Here is a 19866-nt window from a genome sequence, read left to right as displayed (position 1 = left end):
TTTCCAGGCAGTTAATATTCTGTGCTTTAGCTGTCCTGGCACAAGAACGACAGCCCTTAGAATGCCTGGATGCCTTTGGGTCAACTGGTAAGTAAAAACTGTTGTTGATTCAGTTGTGATGAAACAATGCCATCTTCAAGTCTTGCCCTTAAGGGCTCTGTTTACATTAACAGCTGCCCAAATGCCCTATAATGCCCCTTCCTTTGGCTGCCCCAATATCACTGTGTATGTTCTCCTTAAAAGCCATCCTTAGCCTACTTTTTGCATCTCCTTGTATACTATTCTCACTGATTTGTAATTTTGACTTAGTTCATATCGCCTGCACCCATTCCATCCATGGCTCTGCTCCTCTTTTTGGAATGAGTTTGGCTTCCTACACTCTTATTGTTTACATTGATTTGTTCCACCTAACCTTCAGCTTCCTATAGTGCAGGTATTTGACAAACTAGACATCTGTATACATTTCCTGCCAGGTATTTTGTTAATGACTGTATATATCTTAGAAGATGCTCTAGGGTGTCCTCCATAACTCAGATGTAACCCCTTTAATTGGTTGATGTAGTAATTTGAATTTTGGTTTGTTGTATCTTGTAGAATCACATAATTATTTGAGCACTTAGTTCATACACTTCCTTTTAAAATAACATGTGTATATAATTGCAGGTAAAGTTTGAATGTGTTCCAGTCTGTGAATTGACAGAGATGTTAACCTTCAAGAGTTGTATATTATTTCACTAAACTGCTTTTTAAATCCTTCATTCATCTTATTTTTCATAACACTCCAATGCTAACCTTATTTCATTCTCAAGATGGTGAGATAGTTCAGTTAAATAAGGCATTAACTGCAGGTTTCCTTTATATAACATTAAGGCTTAGGTTTCATATTCCACCAGTCTACACAATGTTTCATCGTTCTATAGTTAATAGGTGAGTGTCATGGAATTAATCAGCTGGAACACCTGCATGACATCACTTTGAGGCTTGACAAGACTTTAAGTATTATAAGATTTTTAGGAGACAGAGTCAACCTTAAATACTGCATGAATCAGTTTCAGCTACTCTACTGTATCGTTTGTGGCCCCCAGAAACGCTCTTGTGGCCTGTTGGAAAGTTAAGCTTGGAAATACAAATGTTTAAAACCAATTACTCCACGCAAAATAAAATAGAGTTGGCCAAGTGAAGGAACTGGATAAAGTAGTACCAATACATGCCAATTTAAGTTCGGTCTACTTTAAATTCACTTGGAGAGAAGGGTGACTTTGTTGAAAGTACGGTTATTACGTACAAGATAGGTGAGAAGAGTGTCCTTCAAATTAACAATACATCAGTTGGTTCCTTTGAAAGTCTTGTTGCAACAAATACAATGAGGAAAATAATTAGCAAAAACTAGCTGGCCTTTCTTACAGAGTTAACAATACAAATCTGTCCCTTTCCTCCCAGAGAAACTAGCAACGTCCAGATTATCCAAAGTTACATTGCTCAAAAACATAGGTCTTAAAGCGTACAAGTTTTAAAACACCCTCTTTCCAAACCGTTTTACGATTCTACTAAAAATGAACTACATTTTACCTCTTTCACAATCCAGATCACCTGGAGGTGAAATCAACCTAATTTAATTTTGTATAAGTCTGAAGGGAACACGTTTGACCTTCGTAGGTGCAATTTTCAGTCTGGTTTGTCATTGTTACTTTGCCAATTGCTCGTACTTTTATTTATTTACAGTCAGATGTCCAGCATTCACAGACTGCTCCTGCAACACATATCCAAACTCCTACAGTACTAGTTCATTGATTGGTCCCACTTGACATTTTCTAACTCCATAGTTTCTTCAAAGTATGAAGTTAAATTCTTCCACCGGGGTTAACCAAATACTTTAGCGCACCTGTATGTGGCTTGTAGGTTGGCAACTTTGGGTACCTAGATCCCTCTTGGGCCTTTGGCTGATTCTAAGGTACTTATTTAGAGTTTGTCCCAAATTCAAACACTAACCCCCTAGACCAAATTACATCTGTGTAGGGTCATTTTTTTAACCCAATCTAGAAATTTGCAATGTTATGTTATACTGCATTTGTAGCGCGCATGGATATTCAAGAGGGTCCCAGCGCGGAGTGCTATTGTTGGAAGCAGAGGAGGCTAAGCATACCAAGGCTTAATCAAAAGCAGGGTGTTGAGATGCTTTTTGAATAGTCTGGTGTCTTGAATGTTGCGTAGTGCCAGCGGAAGGGAATTCTAGGCTTCAGCCGCCTTAAAAGATAGGGAGCTGCCTCACCATACGAGTAAGGCGGAAGCGGGGGATGACCGCCAGACACTGCGCAGCAGAACGCAGATGTCTTTGAGGAACATAGAAGGCAAAGTGTCGCCTAAGGTAGAGTGGCCCCAATCCGTGTAGAGATCCATGCGCCAAGGTAAGAGCATTAAACTGGACACGGCCGGCCACAGGAAGTCAATGGAGGTCCTGTATGTGTTGCTTCATGCTTGACCTTCCTGGGATACCGAGCAGAACCCTAGCTGCTGCGTTTTGTATTGTTTGCAGTCTTTTTAAATGGTAGCCGGACAGGCCAGTGTACAAAGCATTGGCATAGTCAATGCGTGACAGGATAAGAGCACGAGTCACCATTTACTTAGCTGGCCGAGGCAACAGAGGAAGAAACTTTCGGATTGATTTGGGGGCACTAGAGGGTGCACTGCCGAATGGCTGCCTTCTGAGACTGCTCCGCCGGCCAGATCCGTAATGCGCTAAAAAAAGGTCACTTTGCATACTCTAAATTGACCAGCGTTGGCTGAAATGGACATCGGAATGCTTGGGTTCTGCAATGAGCGAAACGTGAGGCTGCTGTAACGCTGCTATAGCCAAACACTTGGTGGCAAGAGTGGAACAGCAGACAAGCCGCGACCCGAACAAGATGGCGGCACCCTGATGCGAGGCTATATAAGAGCAGACGAGGTACGTGACTGCGCGGTGGGGTGCTGCGAGGAATAACAATAATATTGCTGGAGGCATAAGGCGTGAGGCACTGCTCCTATTAGGCTGCCAAGAAATATCAGGGAGATCGCGGTGAGCAGCGCACATATTTGGAATGCGGACTGAAAGGTACTGTCATAAAATGGCGGCTCTCACTGACGTCCGTAAGTGGCCTACTGTCACAGATGGACCCGTGCACCAGTCTCGCACATCGGTACGCGTGGTGAGTCCCCCACCTGCTGCGCGAAAGCAAGACCTCGGCGACACATGGTAATACAGCGCAGTACTTATGAAAGTGGGGCGTGAGTGAGACACGCTTTCTCTGTCAACCCTGCGGCACACTGCAAACAAGCAACTGGCGAACTGAGCGCATTGTGGGAGCTGTTATCTATTGTGGAGGTGTGCAGTGGTACAACATGGATTCAACTGTTGGGGCTGCTCTTGCCCTACTATTCCTATCCTGGTGGTGTGTGGTTCCTCCCACTGTTATCCTGGATAATGGGGGTCTAACACAGCCCCCCCCCCCCTACCCCCACCCCCCTCCCAGCATACATTTGTGCCAGGGCCTCCTGCGGACAACTGACCTAGTGGAAGAGACTGCCCTCGAACCTGTGCCTCACTGCAGCTAAGGCACAACACCTGCTGACGGATAACTGCGGACCCTGCTGAGTACTACCTGGCGCAAAGAGGCTATTGTTCTACACAACAATCACTAGCCCTGCAAGGTACTATGCCGAGCCCCATTCACTTCGAGGTGCTCACTATTGCTTTCCCTCTGGGCTGGTGGTGTCGGTGAGCGGCACAATGGGGAAGCCGTACAAGCAGCAGTCCAAACTGCAAATTGAAGCTAAAAGGCACACCAAAGGTGCGACGGTGCACTCAGACACTGAACTTTACAACGAAACGGCAGTGGCCAGTGGCATGGAGCATGTACTGCAAGCCTTACAGTGAAGTCTACAGGATATAAATGGGAATCTGGACACCATCACACAACGGGTCGACAACATGGCGGCTAAACTGGACAAGCATGGTGAGCGTCTCGTCGAGGCTGAAAATAGAATCACCGCAGTGGAAAATTAATCCCATGCCAGGACCCAAAAATGTTCGGAAATGGAGAATCTCTTGGATGTTATTAGAAATAAAGCGGAGGATTTAGAAGCGAGATCTGGCCGCATTAACATCTGCATAGCGGGCGTTCCAGAAACCACTAACACAGGTAGAATGGAAACATACATGGAGGAAATGATCTGCAACATATTTGGAGTGGAGCACTTTTCGTCGGTTCTACTAGAAGAGCGTGTGCATAGGTCCCTAGCTCCAAGGCCGAAACCTGGTGCAACTCCGCGACCCATTGTCGCTCATATTCTTAATTACAGAGACGTGACGCCATTTTGAGGTTGGCTCGAGAAAAACGTGATATAAACTATCAGGGTAACGCGCTGGAGTTTTACCCAGACTTCACTGTGACGGTCCAACTTGCACGCAAAGAATACAACCCGGCGAAAAAGAAGTTACGTTAGCTGGGAATAGAATATGCTATGCTCTACCCCGCTCGGCTGAAGGTGACACATGACGGCCGCTCCACAATCCTCCAAACGCCTAAAGCAGCGCATGACTTTCTAAAGAGAATCCACCACAAACGCAGAGAATAGCAACGCGATGGACAGGAACAGGACTCGGAATGAACATTCTCCAGCGGAGTAGGAAGCTCCATGTTCCTGAATTCAAAGACTGGTAAGGCATATGGGCGAAATGTTGTTAAAAAGTGAACTCTTGACACTCACAAGCAGAAATACAGGCCCAAAATCTTGGAGCCACTCAGCGTTTTACCCCGAATTGACACTGATAACACTCTATGCTCCCAGGAGTGCGCTAGACCGAACCTGTGCCTGATATTGGGATTTATGTTTAGCTACTGTCATTAAGGTTTTGCACGTCGGTGTAATCTTCACAGGATGGGAAACCCTTTGAATTACACTCACAGCATTGTTTCTGACTATGATAACTACAGTGTTGGTTCTGTGTGGATGAACTTATATAGTGCACGTACTGAGCTACACTTATTGGCTGTTGTCCAAATGGGCAGAGAGAATATCTATCGCTACCTGTCACTGTTTAGGCAGTAACTGCAGTTATTAAATCACTGCCAAATAGGAAAGCACTGGGCTGACGGATTCACGTGCAAATTCTATAAGGCATTTGCAGATCAGATCGCACCTCATCTAGTGAAGATGTACGGGGATGCCCATGATAAACAATTGCTGCCACCAACACTGAGGGAAGCCATGTTAATTGCCCTATTGAAGCCAAACAAAAACCCAGAATACTGTGATTCCAATAGGCCTCTGTCCCCTAATCAACGTAGATACGAAGATTATAGCCAAACTGCTTGCTACACGCCTGCAACCGCTGATGACCAACCTGATACTACCGGACCAATCAGGGTTCATTCCATCACAATCGACAGCCCATAACACTAGAACACTATTTGCGCTATCACATTATCTAATCCCCAATACCAAAGCTGCTGCGATTTTTATTAGATGCGGCTAAAGCATTTGATTCCATAGAATGGCCATACCTACACACGGTTTTATGACAAATGGGATTTCCCTTTATCTTTTTGCAATGGGTGCAAGTGATATACACTGATCCTACGACACGTATTAAAGTTAATAAATATATATCTGACACTATATATATTGCTGGAGGGACAAGGCAAGGCCGTCCTCTCTCTCCTTTGATATTCGCAATTGCGCTTGAGCCGTAGGCTTGCAAGATAAGACAGAAGCACCTCTAGTCAATGCTTCAATTCCCACAGAGACCATTGCATATCTCGTTAAAGGCAGACGACATGATGTTATATGTCCGAGATCCCACACAACATATAAATCCATTACTACGGGAATATATACAATTTGGGCAGCTGTCAGGACTTAAAATAAACTGGTCCAAATCTCTAATCATACCATTGACAGATACCACAATCCCACATTCCATAGATTTTCCGTTGGAATGGCAATCGGAACTAGTGAAATAGCTAGGAGTTTGGTATCATAGGGACCAAGATATAGTTATTTGCACAAATTATGGGAGGGCGGTCAGTGCAATGGAAGACAAAATTAAGAGGTGGATTTGATTACCGTTATCGCTGGCTGATCGCTTGGCCATTGTGAAAATGGTCATCCTACCAAAGTTTCTGTATCTTTTTAATAACATTCCAGCCCCCAGTGAAGGTGTATCGTAGGATTTCCACCATGGTTTTCAACTTGATATGGGCAGGTAAAGAGGCTCGGATCACAGTGCGCGCTCTCATGCTACCCTACTCACAAGGTGAATTCAAAGTTCCAGATTTTTCGCTTTATTGTCAATGCGCGCAAGCGCAATACGCACATTTTTGGAATCACAAAGTCCCTTACCTTGCACATGTCGCAATTGAAGAGGGAGATGCGCTTCCGATACCGCTGACAGCTATCATAACGCACCAAAGACCACCGCTACACAATCGAGACATAAATGCCATAGATACAACAAATAACGGCTGGCAAACTATGGGATCGAAAAGCACACAAATTACCATTGTTCGCTGCTGCAATGCCACTACACTATCACCCGGACATATCAGTCACCCAGGAAGAGGTGGGTATGGGATTTCTTAAACAAGTTGGTATAGATACAATGGGTGACCTATACCTCAATGGTCATTTGACAAACTCTTCTACATAAGCAATCAAACACTGCTAGTTAAATTTACATATCATAGGTTGCAAGGTTCAATGGGGGGGCATGGCTTAAGTGCTGATGTGATCGGAAGCGGACCTCTGAGCTCCTCCGCGACCGAACTCCGTAGCAACTAATCCTGAGCGCTAATTCGGGCCCCCGGCGCTGAAATCCATGTCAGAACATCTGGCGCCCGTTTTGGAGCTGTTTGTGGTACTACTGTAAGCGGCCGACGGAAGGTACGAGGGCTTTTTCCCCAGCGCAGAAGCCCGCTGAATCAAGACCTAAAATGGCAGCCCCCTTTGCCAGGACAGTCGCCTGACTGAGGGTGCGACAGCGGTGGATTGTGGATGTCCTGGGAGCGTCTCTGCCTGTAGGCGGCCCAGCGTGAGAGAAGGATGTAACTTACCTGGGCATCCGCGGTGAGAAGGCTCCGAGGGGCAGTGGGAGCGAGCAGCTATCCTCCGGCTGGTCGGCAATAGATGCCTGATTTCAAGATGTCGGCGCCCGGGACGTGGTTTGAGCCGCAATGAGGCCTCATACACTTGACTCCTACCGTCACCTCTGCGGTATTTGGGAGTATTTTCTGGACTGAGATCCTGAATATGAGACAGCCTGAGGTATTCTTGGAGTGAAGGGGAAGACTGGCCTTGCGAGCGATACTAAAGTTCCCTGGGAGTGCCTGGGGCCCAGGACGCAGTGGAGGTGTAAAGCGCTTGAAAAGCTGAAGGGGAGATGAAGAGGGCCTGGTTGAAGTTACCCTGTCTGGAATAAGTTTGGGAGACTGTGGTGCGGGCGCCCATTGGCTGGAGGCCGCCGCTACGAGCTGAGCGGGACACCGTCGGGGGGCTGTTCATAGGGCCTGAGCAGGTGACTCCTGAGCCCAGCTAGACACTGCGTAGAGTGGAGGAAGGGATTGACGTCGACATGAGGGCCACCATACTGGGAACTACTGCTGCCGTGGAAGGTCTACGGCTCGGGGCAGGATGGAGGGGCTCTTATGGCCCAGCAAAGACGTGGGAAGCCTACCACCAAGCTGCACGGGCTCGTAGTGGAGTCGGGGACTGTGAATCCCGGAACAGGCATCAGGGGACAGCAGCCTTTACTGGAGCGGGGCAAGAGCTCGGTGCCTCCTCGGCGCGACTGGTGTCGGTGGTGCGTGGTGCTCACGATGGGCAGAATTTCCAAGAAAAAGGGATTCGAGGTGTTGCGCTTAGACGAAGTGGAGCAGCACACAGAGGATGAGGATGGCGACGCCAGGCGGCAGAGGCCGGGAAGGAATGGAGACCCCACATTGGGGGAAATAATGCAGGCCATTGTGGCCTCACGGGAGGCACTTGAGAAGACAATGGACGCCATTGGATCAGACCTCACCCTCCTGAAGGGTGACCATCGGAAGCTTAAAGAGCGGGTGGCGACTCACGAAACCACTCTGAAGAACATACCGGATACAGTGGCTGCCCTGCGCCACTTGCTGAACGAAGTAACACGCAGGGTAAAAGTGCTGGAGGTACGAGCAGAGGACAGTGAGAGGCGCTCCAGGCGCAACAATCTCCACATAGTGGGGATCTCGGAGCATTAAGAGGGGGCGGACGCGGTCCAGTTCTTGGAAAACTGGCTGAGAACGGAGGTAGCACCGGAGGGCCTATCTCCATTCTATGCGCTGTAGAGGGGAAACATCCTAAACAACGAAGATAAAAAAACGACTTGCCTGAACAACGAAGTTGGAACAACGAAAAATCACATACCACGAAGTCCAGAACCACGACTATGCGGAACAACGCCTTAAAACATTTTAAATGTTCAGAATGAATTTACCTTTTAAAGCCAGTAGATGGCACTGTTGGTTAGCATTTCACTGTGGTAAAGCCTTTCTCTTCTCGACGCGAGTAAAAACTCTATGGCTGACACATTTGAAATGGCATCAAGGAAAAGCAAGCATGGAATTCTCTAACATTAAAAGGTAGGTCATTTGTTTGAATAAATGATTTTTTAAATACTTATAATTAATTATAGGAGTATTATTTATAAAAAGAGAGGTTTAACATTTGTATTTAATTTGAAGTAAAAACACTTTAACATATAAACACGCTAATAAGGGATTATTGGGGGTGTGGGGGGTTTTCCCCCCCACAAATAACTAATTAAAGGAATTTTGTTGTACAGGAAGTCGTTGAAAAAAAAGTTGTTGTAAAGAAAAGATCGTTGTTTAAAATTTAGTGGTTTAGGAGGTCGTGGTTCAGACAGTCGTGGTTCAGGAAGTAGTTATTTAATCATACAACCGCTGGAGCGAGCACATAGGGTTCAGGCTCGACCACCTTAACCTGGAGCACCAGCGCGACCAATGGTGGCGAGACAGTTGCATTATCGCAACCGAGACTTTATCCTGAGGGTGGCTCGTGAACAGCAGAATTTTCAAATATGGAACAGTAGGGTGCTGATATTTCCTGATTGCACCAGGGAGATCCAACGTCCATGCTCCTCCTTCCTGGCTGTTAAGAAAAAGCTACTGCAGCTCCATCTACCCTATGCCATGCTGTTTCCAGCACGTCTGCGGGTGACCACAGATGAAAAGACCCACTTCTTTCATACACCACAAGCAGCATGGGACTGGCTGGAGGCACGTGATGGCGCGGCTGCGCCCGCCTCCAAGGTGGCTTTGCCTTGAGAATGACAGACGAGGTCTCCGCTGAGGGGGAGGCCCACTTCTCCGGTGGATCAGCGTCAGGAACGTGATAGAGCGTTGCAGGCAGTGGTGGCCATCAGCCAGGGGGTGGTTAGCCCGGCGAGCAGTGTTACCGACATCGAGAAGAGTGGAACGGAAAGCCCAAGATCTGGTAGCGCCCAACGGCTATTGGACACGGAGATGCCGGACATCACCCCGCAGACAGCGGATGGGATTTTTGGGTGAGGGGGCTGCAGAGGGTATGCGGGGCCCATGCTACAAGGCCTGTTGCGCTGGACGGACTCTGGGGCTGATCTGATGGGAGGCAACACGGCAGAAGATGGCTCTCCAGGACTGCCGGGGACCCAACGTGCCATGCCGACTTCCAAGCAGGTGGGGAGCCGGGGGGGTTCTGGGGGCATTGTGCGCGAGCCACACATTACCTCCTAGTTACGTTTCTGTATATGACCAGTTTGGTTTGGATGGGAACCTGTTTTTGTGTGCCTGTCCTTGGGTGTGGGAGTTGGGTGAAGTATGATGGTTGGGTGGGATGGGGAGGGTCAGACATGTCGCTAGGGGGGTTTTAGAAGAGTGAATACATACGCTGGATCCATGGGCACCTCCATAGGTCTTAAGATTATGTCTTGGAATATCCGGTGGATGCCTACTATGTGCCGCGACACAAAATACACGCCTACCTAGTGCGGCGGGGAGTGCACATCGCACTGCTTCAAGAGACCCATCTGACCACAGCAGAGGGAATGGCATTACAGCGCCGCTGGAGGGGGCAGGTATTCCACACTACTTACTCGGCCTATGCCAGGGGGACATTGATCTGGGTACGGGCGGGGTACCATTTCAATGTGTGCGACAGGTGATTGACCCAGAGGGCAGGTTCTCAGTTGTCACAGGGCGCCTGGATGGGCGGGACATTACACTAGGAAGCATATATGCCCCCAATATCGACCAGTCCTCCTCCTTTGCACAACTCTCACAGAAATTGACGGGGGAACTAACTGGTTCTGTTCTCTTGGGGGGGACTTTAATTGTGTGACTGATGTAGATTCGGACCGATCCCACCCACCGCTGCCGGACGCCCCTGCCCGTAGGCTTGCAGACATCAGGCACGATTGGCAGCAGCGTTAGGGGCTTACGGACACTTTGAGGGCCCACCACTCTAGGGACCGAGACTACTCTTACTTTTCAGCGTTCCTTGAGCTGCACGTCCGACTGGACGCTGTGTTGTGTTCCCCTGATGTCCACATGATGATCACGATGAGTGAGTATATGGCTAGGACAGCCTCTGATCACAACCCCCTCTTGGTGAACGTGAACTGGGTTCGACTCAGGACGACGATCCCTAATTGGCGGCTACGAACGGAGGTCTTGGGAGGACCAGGTCTTTAGAGCCACCATAGGTAGCGCCATAGAGGACTATTTCCAACACAACATGGGCACTTCTTCCAGTCTGCATAACAAGTGGGACGCATTCAAGGTAGTGCTGCGTGGGCGGTGCATTGGCGGAAGCGGTGGGCGTTCGTAGAACCTTATTGAGCGATGTACAGCAGGCAGAACGACGACTCAGGGAGAAAAAAAGGGAGAGATTGGGAATCAGGACACGCAGGAAGGGCTACTGAAGGTGAAGGAAGAGCTGGCAATGCAAGTGGAGACGTTGGTGCTTTGATTACAGGGCATACATGGTGCGAGCACATGCGGAGCGGGATAAGTCTGGGGCGCTCCTGGCTTGGTTGGCAGATCCGGCGCGCAGAGGTACACCGATTCTTAAACTAAGGGAAGAGGGGTGGGGACAGTCCAATAAGGACAGCAGGCCATTAACACGCGATTCTTGGAATAGTATTCCACCCTTTATAGTAGCAGGTTAGACCCTAGAGAGCTAGAGGAAGGGGATTTCCTTGATATAGAATTACCCCAGATTGACGCAGAAGAGACAGAGAACTTTGACTGTCCAGTGGACCTGGGCGAGATCCGGGGAGCTATCAAGCGTATGGCCAGGAACAAAACGCCGGGCACTGACGGATTTCCATCAGAGTTCTATGTCACTTATAGCGACCTGTTGGCTCCGCAGCTGATGACCCTTTATAACCAGTCAAAACAGACTGGCTATTTGCTTAGCTCGACGAGGGAGGCAGTGATTGTGCCACTCCTTAAACCGGGTAAACCAGAGTGGGACTGTACAGCGTATCGCCCTCTGGCGATGTTAAATACTGACTATAAGATTCTGAGTGGTATTTTGGCCAATCGCCTGATGGAGCACATGACAACACTGGTGCACAGGGACCAGGCTGGGTTCATTCCTACCTGGAACACAGCCATGAATATACGGCACTTGCTCCAATTGCTGCAGGAGGTGGGGGCGATGAGGCATGTGTACTATCGATAGACATTGAAAAGGCCTTCGATAGCTTAGAGTGGCCATACCTCTTTCAGGTCTTGAGGGCCTTTGGCTTAGGTGAGGGATTTGTGGCCTGGACGAAGATTCTCTAGGCCCATTCGACAGCCAGGGTACGGACGGGAGGGGCGATCTCCGTGGCTTATGACGTGGGCAGAGGAAGAGGCTGGGCTGCCCACTGTCTTCCCTCCTGTTTGCCTTGGCAATGGAGCCGCTGGCAATTCGTGCACGGACAGGGAGACATTACAGGGGCCTAGAGGGGATGGGCCAGATGCAATATATTGCCCTTTATGCTGATGATTTGTTAATGTTCCTTGCCAACGCTGCGGGTGAGCTGCGGGGAGCCCGGGACTTGCTGGAGAGGTTGGGGGCGAGTGGGGGTACTCAAAGTTAATTGGGCCAAGACCTGTGTGTTCCCAGTGCGCGAGGGGAGGGGCGACCCTCTGGAGGGACTAGATGACAGATGGGAAGGCACTTGGTTGCCGTATTTGGGGGTCCTCATTTATCATAAGACTGCTGCTTTATTCGAGAGTGATGTACGGCGACCCTGCGAACTACAAAGAGCAATCTTGAATTCTGGGGGTCACTACCGCTGTCGGTCGCGGGGGCGAGTGGCATTGCTAAAAATAGTCACCCTGCCCAGTCTGCTTTATTATTTTGTTACGCTGCCGCTCTGGATACCCGCGAAGTACTTCGCCCAACTCAACTCGATGGTCTCGAGCTTTCTATGGGGCTCAGGGAGGCGCAGAGTGGTGTTGACTACTTTGACGCGTCCTAAACAAGAAGGGGGCCTCTCAGCACCTGATTTTGAGGCTTACTACCATGCGGCCCAATTGCAGTGGTTCACGCAGCGGTTTGTGGAGAAACTGGGAGTTGAGGCAGATCAGAGAAGTAGGGATCAGGGTCTTCGCCTCCTGACTCTGGTTCTGTTGCAGCTTCCGGTGCGCGAAAGGGAAGTGCCCAAAGATATGTGGGTAGTGCGGCAATGCTGGACCAGGGCTCTACGACTCAATAAGGTGGGTCCTGCGTATGCCCCTGTGATTCCGGTGTGGTTCTGCGAGGAACTGCGCCACGGAGGGGATTGGCAGCGGCTACAGGCATTGGAGGAGCTGTGGAGCTCCTCTATTGGGGATCTATATGGGGATGGTGCACTCTTACCATTTCATGACCTCCATGGACGGGTACGACCTACCTGCTCAGGACTTCCTCCTGCATGTGGCAGTGACTGCTGCTGTGCGGAAGCATTGGAAAAAGGGGATGGAGGAACCACAGATTTTCCTCCCTTGCCAATATGTGGTCACCTCATCGGGTAAAATCAAGGCGGTCACGTGCTTGTACCGGAGTCTGACGCAGGGCTCCTGAACTGCTCTGGAGGGACTACGCGTGAAATGGGATTCTGATCTGGGTATGCCTATAGAGGCAAAACCCTGGGAAATGCGGCAGGAACGAGCATGGAAATGCTCTCGAAATGCGAGATTCCAACTCATACAATTCTATGTGTTTCACCGGGCGTATCTCGCGCCTTGCAAAATCAATGCATTTTTTGGCTCCTGCACGGTCTGCCCGTGGTGCAGACTTAAAGACACAGCATTCATGCATATGTTCTGGGATTGTCCATTGCTCCAGGGGTACTGGGGGGAGATCATGACCAAGCTGACAGAGGTGACGGACAGGGAACTGCAAGCTACCCCAGGAGTGTGCCTGTTACACTGGTTCCCCCACACTACCGGCAACAAAACCACTAGCAAATTCTTGGACCTGGGGTTAATAATAGCCAAGCGAGAAATTACCAGCCATTGGACGGCGGTCACAGGCCCCAGTGTGGCGCGTTGGCTACGGGAATTTGTAAAATGGGCAGACTGTGAGGGGACCCTTCGGCTCCAGCTAGCCCAGAGAACTGATAATGACAAACTGTGGGACGCGGCGAGAGCTTGGGTGGCAATGGTAGATATTCTTAAGAACCCGGTGGATGACGACGACTGACCTTGTTGAAAGTTTTTATCACCCTTGTGATGCATGAGAACACAACCTTGGGCCGCAGGGGCGAGGGTAGATGGGGAAAGGGCCAATGAAGGTGCACCCACCTAAGTGCGACATGGATCAATGCGGGGGGTATTCAGTGGGCCAGAGTCTCTCCTTAAAAAGAGGTGGAAAAGATCCGTACAGAAGTACCTCCGACTTGTCTTCGTTGCACTTCAGCTGCGCCAAAGCAAGCCATTTAAAAACAACAGAAAGACAGTTTTTCACTTTGTCCAGGGACAGGTCATTTTCTTCCAGGCGAAGAGGAGCTGGGTATCATTAGCGTAGGCAATGATCTTGGCACCCAGCTCCTCTGCCAAGTAGATGAGGGGAGGACCATAAATATTAATAAGCAAGGGACTCAGAGTAGAGCCTGCGGTACTCCCGTAGTCACCTGTCTGTGGGCCGAAAAGAACGGGGGCTGTCATACCTGCTGGGTTCTGTCCTTTAGGAAGGAATTGAGCCAGTCCCAGGCCCGTCCAGAAACCCCAATACTTAAGAGACGGACAAGCAATTGGTGGTGGGGCCCGTGTCAAAGGCGGAAGATAAAATAAAATCAGAGCCGCTCTGCCGCCTGCATTCAAGCATTCCCTTATTGCCTCAGACATTTCAACTAAAGCCGTCTCCGTACTATAGGATGCCCTAAATCCCGATTGGGCTAGATGGAGGTCACCGGATTCCTCAACAAAGGTAGATAACTTTGAAAACTGCTTACTCGCACACCTTCACCACGGCCGGAATTAGAGATAAAGGTCTGTAGCTAGCAAGTGTGGCGGGGTCTAGGGAGGGCTTTTTTAATAGTGGTAACCATTTAGCCTGCTTCCAATTCAGAGGAACTGTGGCAGTCTGGAGAGAGATTTATGAGGGTATTGACCTTGGGGTTAACCACCTCCGCTGCCCCGGCAGGTAGCCTAGCCTGGCACTGGGTCAGTCGGCGAGCCCGATTTAAGAAAATGGATAGGGTCAAGCGGGGTGATGGGTGCGAACCCCGTCAGAAGGGAAACTGACTGGATGGGAACAGAGATGATCGAACTGCCAACCCAGCTTGCCTGGGGGAGCTAGTCCACAGACTGACCTGGATTGCCTGCATCTTATCAAGAAAAAGGCGTGATAACTTCTGACACCATTCTGTGGAGGCAGGAAGGGAGGTACGCTCAGTGCTGGGCAATAAAAAACTCTGGACAATAGCAAAAATGTCCTTCGAGTTATTTCTGGACTTGGCAATACGTTCTGCATAGAAGCAGGTTTTAGCCTCTCTGATAGCAGCATAATATACCCTCTGGGCCTTCCTAAGAACTGTTTTAGCCATGGGGCAGTATGCCTGTCCCCAACTGTGTTCCAATGTTTTACGGGACTGGTTTAATTCCCTAAGCTTGCTAGGATACCAGGGTTTTGAGGGGCGATTCTTGCTAGTCTGTTCGGATTGGGGTGGGGTCAAATTCACTTGCCTGAGAGACCCAGTTAGTGAAACTCTCCAGCTCGCTGTTCAAGTTAATGGAGGGAGTAGGACGTGTGTCTAACACTGCCTTGCAGAATGCAGCCGAATCAATTCTTAGCGCAGGTCTACCTTGAGGGAATCACTTAGATGTTGGAGAAAGTGCAATGGTCCAGGAGAACTGTATCAGGAAATGGTCAGACCAGGAAACTTGTAGGGGTTCCGTAATATATAAAGCGAAATTTGAACGTATTGGATCTAACATGTGCTCCCCACTCTGAGACGGAGCGTTAGTCCATTGAGTGAGTTACGCCGTGTTAGCAAGTCATGAAATTCCCAGGTGTCACGAGCAGCCACACAGTCCAAATAAATATTAAAATCTCCAAGAAGCAGGAAGTTCAGAAAGCGAAGTGCCCTAGGGACAATTACCTCATCTAGGGCTTTCAAAAAGGCTCCAGAGGGGCCAGGCGGTCTGTACACCAGGGTGCCGCCCAGTGTGAAGTGCGGGGATATGGAAATACAAAAATCTAGAGCCTCCCCGTCGCCAATGCCTAGAGTATCTTCGCGGGTAAAATCCCACGTGTCCCTGAACACCACTGCTATTCCTCCCCCTCTGCCCTCTTTGCGATCGGCCCTGACTAGTTTATATCCCCTAAGCTAACCAACTCGATAGCTGGTGCGGAGAACTCATTCAGCCATGTCTCAGTCACAAATAATATATCGAGCTGCTCATGTGAGAGGAGCTCAGATATATCGGGCGTTGATTAGCGCCGCCCGTATGAGTTTGCCTTTCGGGGTGTTAGAGGGGGAACTGCCGGCGGAATGCCGTTGCCCAACTCGGTACAGAAATTAAACTTCCAATTCTCACACCTCCTGTTCAATTTGTCAGAAACCGGCCAATGCCTTTCACACTCACTGCGTTGGATGTTTAACGCTAACAAATCTGCACAGCTGTAAAACTGGGGACCGTCCGACAGCTCCGCTTGAGCACGGGCAGCATGGCCGGCGCTGGCCGTTTCCGGGACGCTGACGGGCACAGATGGGCTTGCCTTAGGCGCGTCCGCATAGCACGCATAATTTATGCAAGTATGCCCCCAATGACTAGAGCACGCCCTCAGCAAAATGGCGGCCTAGTCTACCCAGCCGGGACTGCCCGTGATGCGTGGTGAGTGTGAGAGAGTGATCCCTTTTCAGTCAAAGTTTAAAAAGTGTGTTAAAGAGCACTCCAAATTAAAATGACAATAGCAGCAAAGTGGGTTTTAAAACATATAGCAACACATTAGCAAAACCAAAAATACTCTGAACAGCTAAATGAGATACGAGTAGAGGAGACAGCGGACTAACACCTCCTTGCTCCCAATGAAAATGGGCATAGTCCGTACAAAAGATCCAAAGGTTTGGTGTTTCATTCTACTTGCAACCAGTAATTGCTGGGAGAACAGTAGGTCTAATCGAGTGCAATTAGCTTTTCACTCAACATGTGTGCAGTGTGATCAAGTGTAAATAAAATGTACATGTTCCCCTTCATGAGCAAAAAAATTATGATAAGTAAAACTAAGTAAGATTGTATTAATTAATGTTGTATTGCTGTACAGCCAGCAAAAACAACCTTGAGACAACTAATACAATGTGTGAAGAAGAAGAAAAAAAAAGTATTCAGCTCCACATACAAAGCTCCTAAGTAGGGTGCTCCTTTCTTTCTTGCTGCGAGGAAAACTGGAAGGAGACCTAAATGATAAGGAAATCAGGAGAAAATTAAGTCAAAGGCCAGACTATGCTGAAATAATTGGATGAAGCTGTGGATAAAAATAGGATGGACAAACAGGTTAATGGTGGGTTGAAACAGGCAGGGTAATGTTAGCTGCAGTGTCAATCTTAAAAACAAACATTTCTGACATGTGAAGGGCTACATTTTACTTCCTTGCACAGAAGCCACAGTGTGCAAGTTCAAAACATTCTTAACATTCACAGCAGTGTTGCATTACAGTTCTAAAATAGATTTTGGAAGTGGATCTAATCTGGCGTGTTAGGTGTATGTTGTACACGACCTAAAAAGAACACTTAGAAAGCCATAGTGCCACCGGAAGTTTTGCACCAAAGTTACTGTAGTAAGCTTGCTCTCTAAATAAGGGATCACAACGAGGTACACTGTGTAGAGAGTCCAGGCAGTCCAGATTTGTTTACAGAGGCAAAGATGCTAACACTAAATACTCTTTCGTGGTAGTATGGGCAAGCAGTTTAGGCTTATCGGAGTGTAGTACTAAGCATTTGACGTACTCACAGAGGCAATAAATGAGACACACACTCGAAGATTAGATCCTAGACCTATTTAGAAAAAGAAATCTTATTTTTATATAAAAATTTTGATACCAAGAACTCTTATCAGGTAAGTTCTTTTTAAAATATTGAATTTCACAGGTAAGTAAAATAGTCCCTTACATGCGTTTAACATGTAATACTTTCCTATGGGAGAGGAAGGCATATACGATATACAGGTACTTGCAGTAGGTTTCCGGGGGTCCCCATCAGGACTTAAGGTGGTGGGGGTTAAGGGTAAGTACTACCTGCAGTTAGTTTACCTGCCCTGGGGCATCCAGGTGTAGAGGTGCTGGTTGCTTTGGTAGATTTACCTGCTACAACCAAGGTGGAGGGGGGCACCTAAAAATAGGTTGCAAAGGGTAACCTTAGGGCAAGTGTGGGAGCTTCCAACAGGTGGATGGTTCACAAGCGTCCTAGGAGAAGGGTAGCACTGTCAGTTCTCAGTAACTCAGGTGCTTGAGTGCAGAGGGGTTTGGTTGGTTGGTTGGGCTGGTGCGGTGCAGGCCCTTGCGGTTGTCGGCTTGCTGGTTGACGGTGCAAAAATCAGGACAGCTGGGCCTCTCTGGAAGTGGGCCTCTGCAGTGCTGAAGTCCCTCGACAGCTGTTCGGTATCGATGCTGTTGGAGTTTAGACTGAACTTAAACAGGCTGTGGTTGCTACAAGGGGTCTGGTACCCTAGGTAGGAGTGCTGTGCTGCTCCATTGGTCCTGGTGTCTTCTCACTTGGTGGGGAGACGGATATGACCCTCTGGAGCACAAAGACCTCTTCCTGGGCTGCTGCGTCAACGCGACCGGGGAACGGAAATACAGTTAACTGGTCCCTGCTGTTTTGGTGCCTGCGTATTGCAGGGGATTCGCTTTTCTATTGTAAGGGAGATTGCTGCCAATTTGCGAAGGGCTGGCAGTCTATCTGGGTTCTTTGTAGAGTTTAAGAAGCAAGACCAGTCGTGGTGCCAAACGTCCACAGCAAGTATTCGGTTCTCTTCTTTCTCCTTTTCTTTTATTCTGGGTCAATCCAGTTTGTAGTTCCTGGCCTCAGGGGTGCCACCTAAATACTCAATTTAGGGGCCAGGTAGTAGCCAATGGGTTACATACCTTTTGGGCGACATAACCCTAACCCAGTGAGCCTAATTCCACCAAAAATCAAGATGGTGGAATTCTAGTTTAAGGGGTTCACTGATCTATGCTGTACCGCCCTGTTGAGGTGGAGGTGCTGCCTACAGATCTCTCAGTAACCGAATTGCAGGGATGCACCCAAAACAGGAGGGTTGTGGGTTTTCCCCTAGAAGGGGGTAAAGATACAACTCAGAGAGATTCACACACAGCTCAGCTGTAGTTGTACTGCATTCTATGCAGAAGTAGTAGAGTTTTAAACCTTAGAGGATTGTAGGAAGGTGTCCTTTTTTGTCATGGTCACCCCCACTTTTTGTCTGGCACTGAATCAGTTTTGACTGAAGGCACACTGGGTTCCTGCTAACCAAATCCCTAGTGACAGTGTTAATTTCTTAAAACAAGGTAAAATGTTCAGTTATCCACCAAATGGCAAGCACTTGGGCACCTCTGTAAGTCCCTAGTAAATGGTACCCCTGATACCCAGGGCATGGGTACTAAAGAGGGTCCCTAAGGGTTATAGCATCTGTTGTGCCACTCTAGGGAACCCACACACAAACACATACTAACTGTCATTGCAGGATGCAGTAAATGGTGCAGACCATTTTGAAAACATGGCATGGCTCACACTTTGGGTGCCATGCCCACAGACACTGCGTGCAATATATGGAAGTTACTCCTACAGCAGGCCTTACAGCCATAAAGATATGCCCCTGTGATGTCTGGTTCAATTCATAGACCTTGCAAGTGGACAACAGACGCCATCTCAAGTACATGTACTGGGCACTGGTCATTAAAATGTAGCCAGGTACATGATGGCTTCACTGAAACCTTTGATGTTTAGTATCAAACACATTGTCTTAATAAATCCGTACTGATCCAGTATTGGGTTCATTATGAAATGCCCCAAAGTGCTTCTTAGAGGTGACCCCTGAAACCTACTTGTCCTCTAGTGTGCTGGCTGACTGGTATTGTCCAGCTTGCCATCACAGACGAGTTTCTGACCCCCTGTAGGTGAGAGCCTATGCTCTGAGGTCAAGATACAAAACCTGCTCTGTAGAAGGTGTTAACACATCCTCCAGCAGGATGACTAGTCATTTCGCATATCAAGGCTAGGGGCTTCACACCCTTGCCACCTTTGATTGCGACCCCAGCTTCCCGGTTGCCCCATCCCCCTTCCTACAGGGATCCACCCAGAAGTGATGGAAACACAAACCACAGAGGCCT

General features: G+C 48.6%; 1 protein-coding gene across 1 annotated transcript in view; it reads left to right on the top strand.

Moving 5' to 3' along the window:
• Positions 1-19866, top strand: part of TRMT1L (tRNA methyltransferase 1L) — a 540757-nt gene that overhangs the window by 197610 nt on the left and 323281 nt on the right. The window contains exon 10 of the mRNA XM_086957219.1: positions 8-87. Coding sequence (XP_086813345.1) covers positions 8-87 — 80 coding nt within the window. The remainder of the gene's footprint in view (positions 1-7; positions 88-19866) is intronic.

The sequence above is a fragment of the Lissotriton vulgaris genome, chromosome 1_1 (assembly GCF_964263255.1).
Source record: "Lissotriton vulgaris chromosome 1_1, aLisVul1.2, whole genome shotgun sequence".
Lineage (NCBI taxonomy): Eukaryota > Metazoa > Chordata > Amphibia > Caudata > Salamandridae > Lissotriton > Lissotriton vulgaris.
Note: the sequence above shows the minus strand (reverse complement) of the source record. Positions and strands in the feature narration are given on the sequence as shown.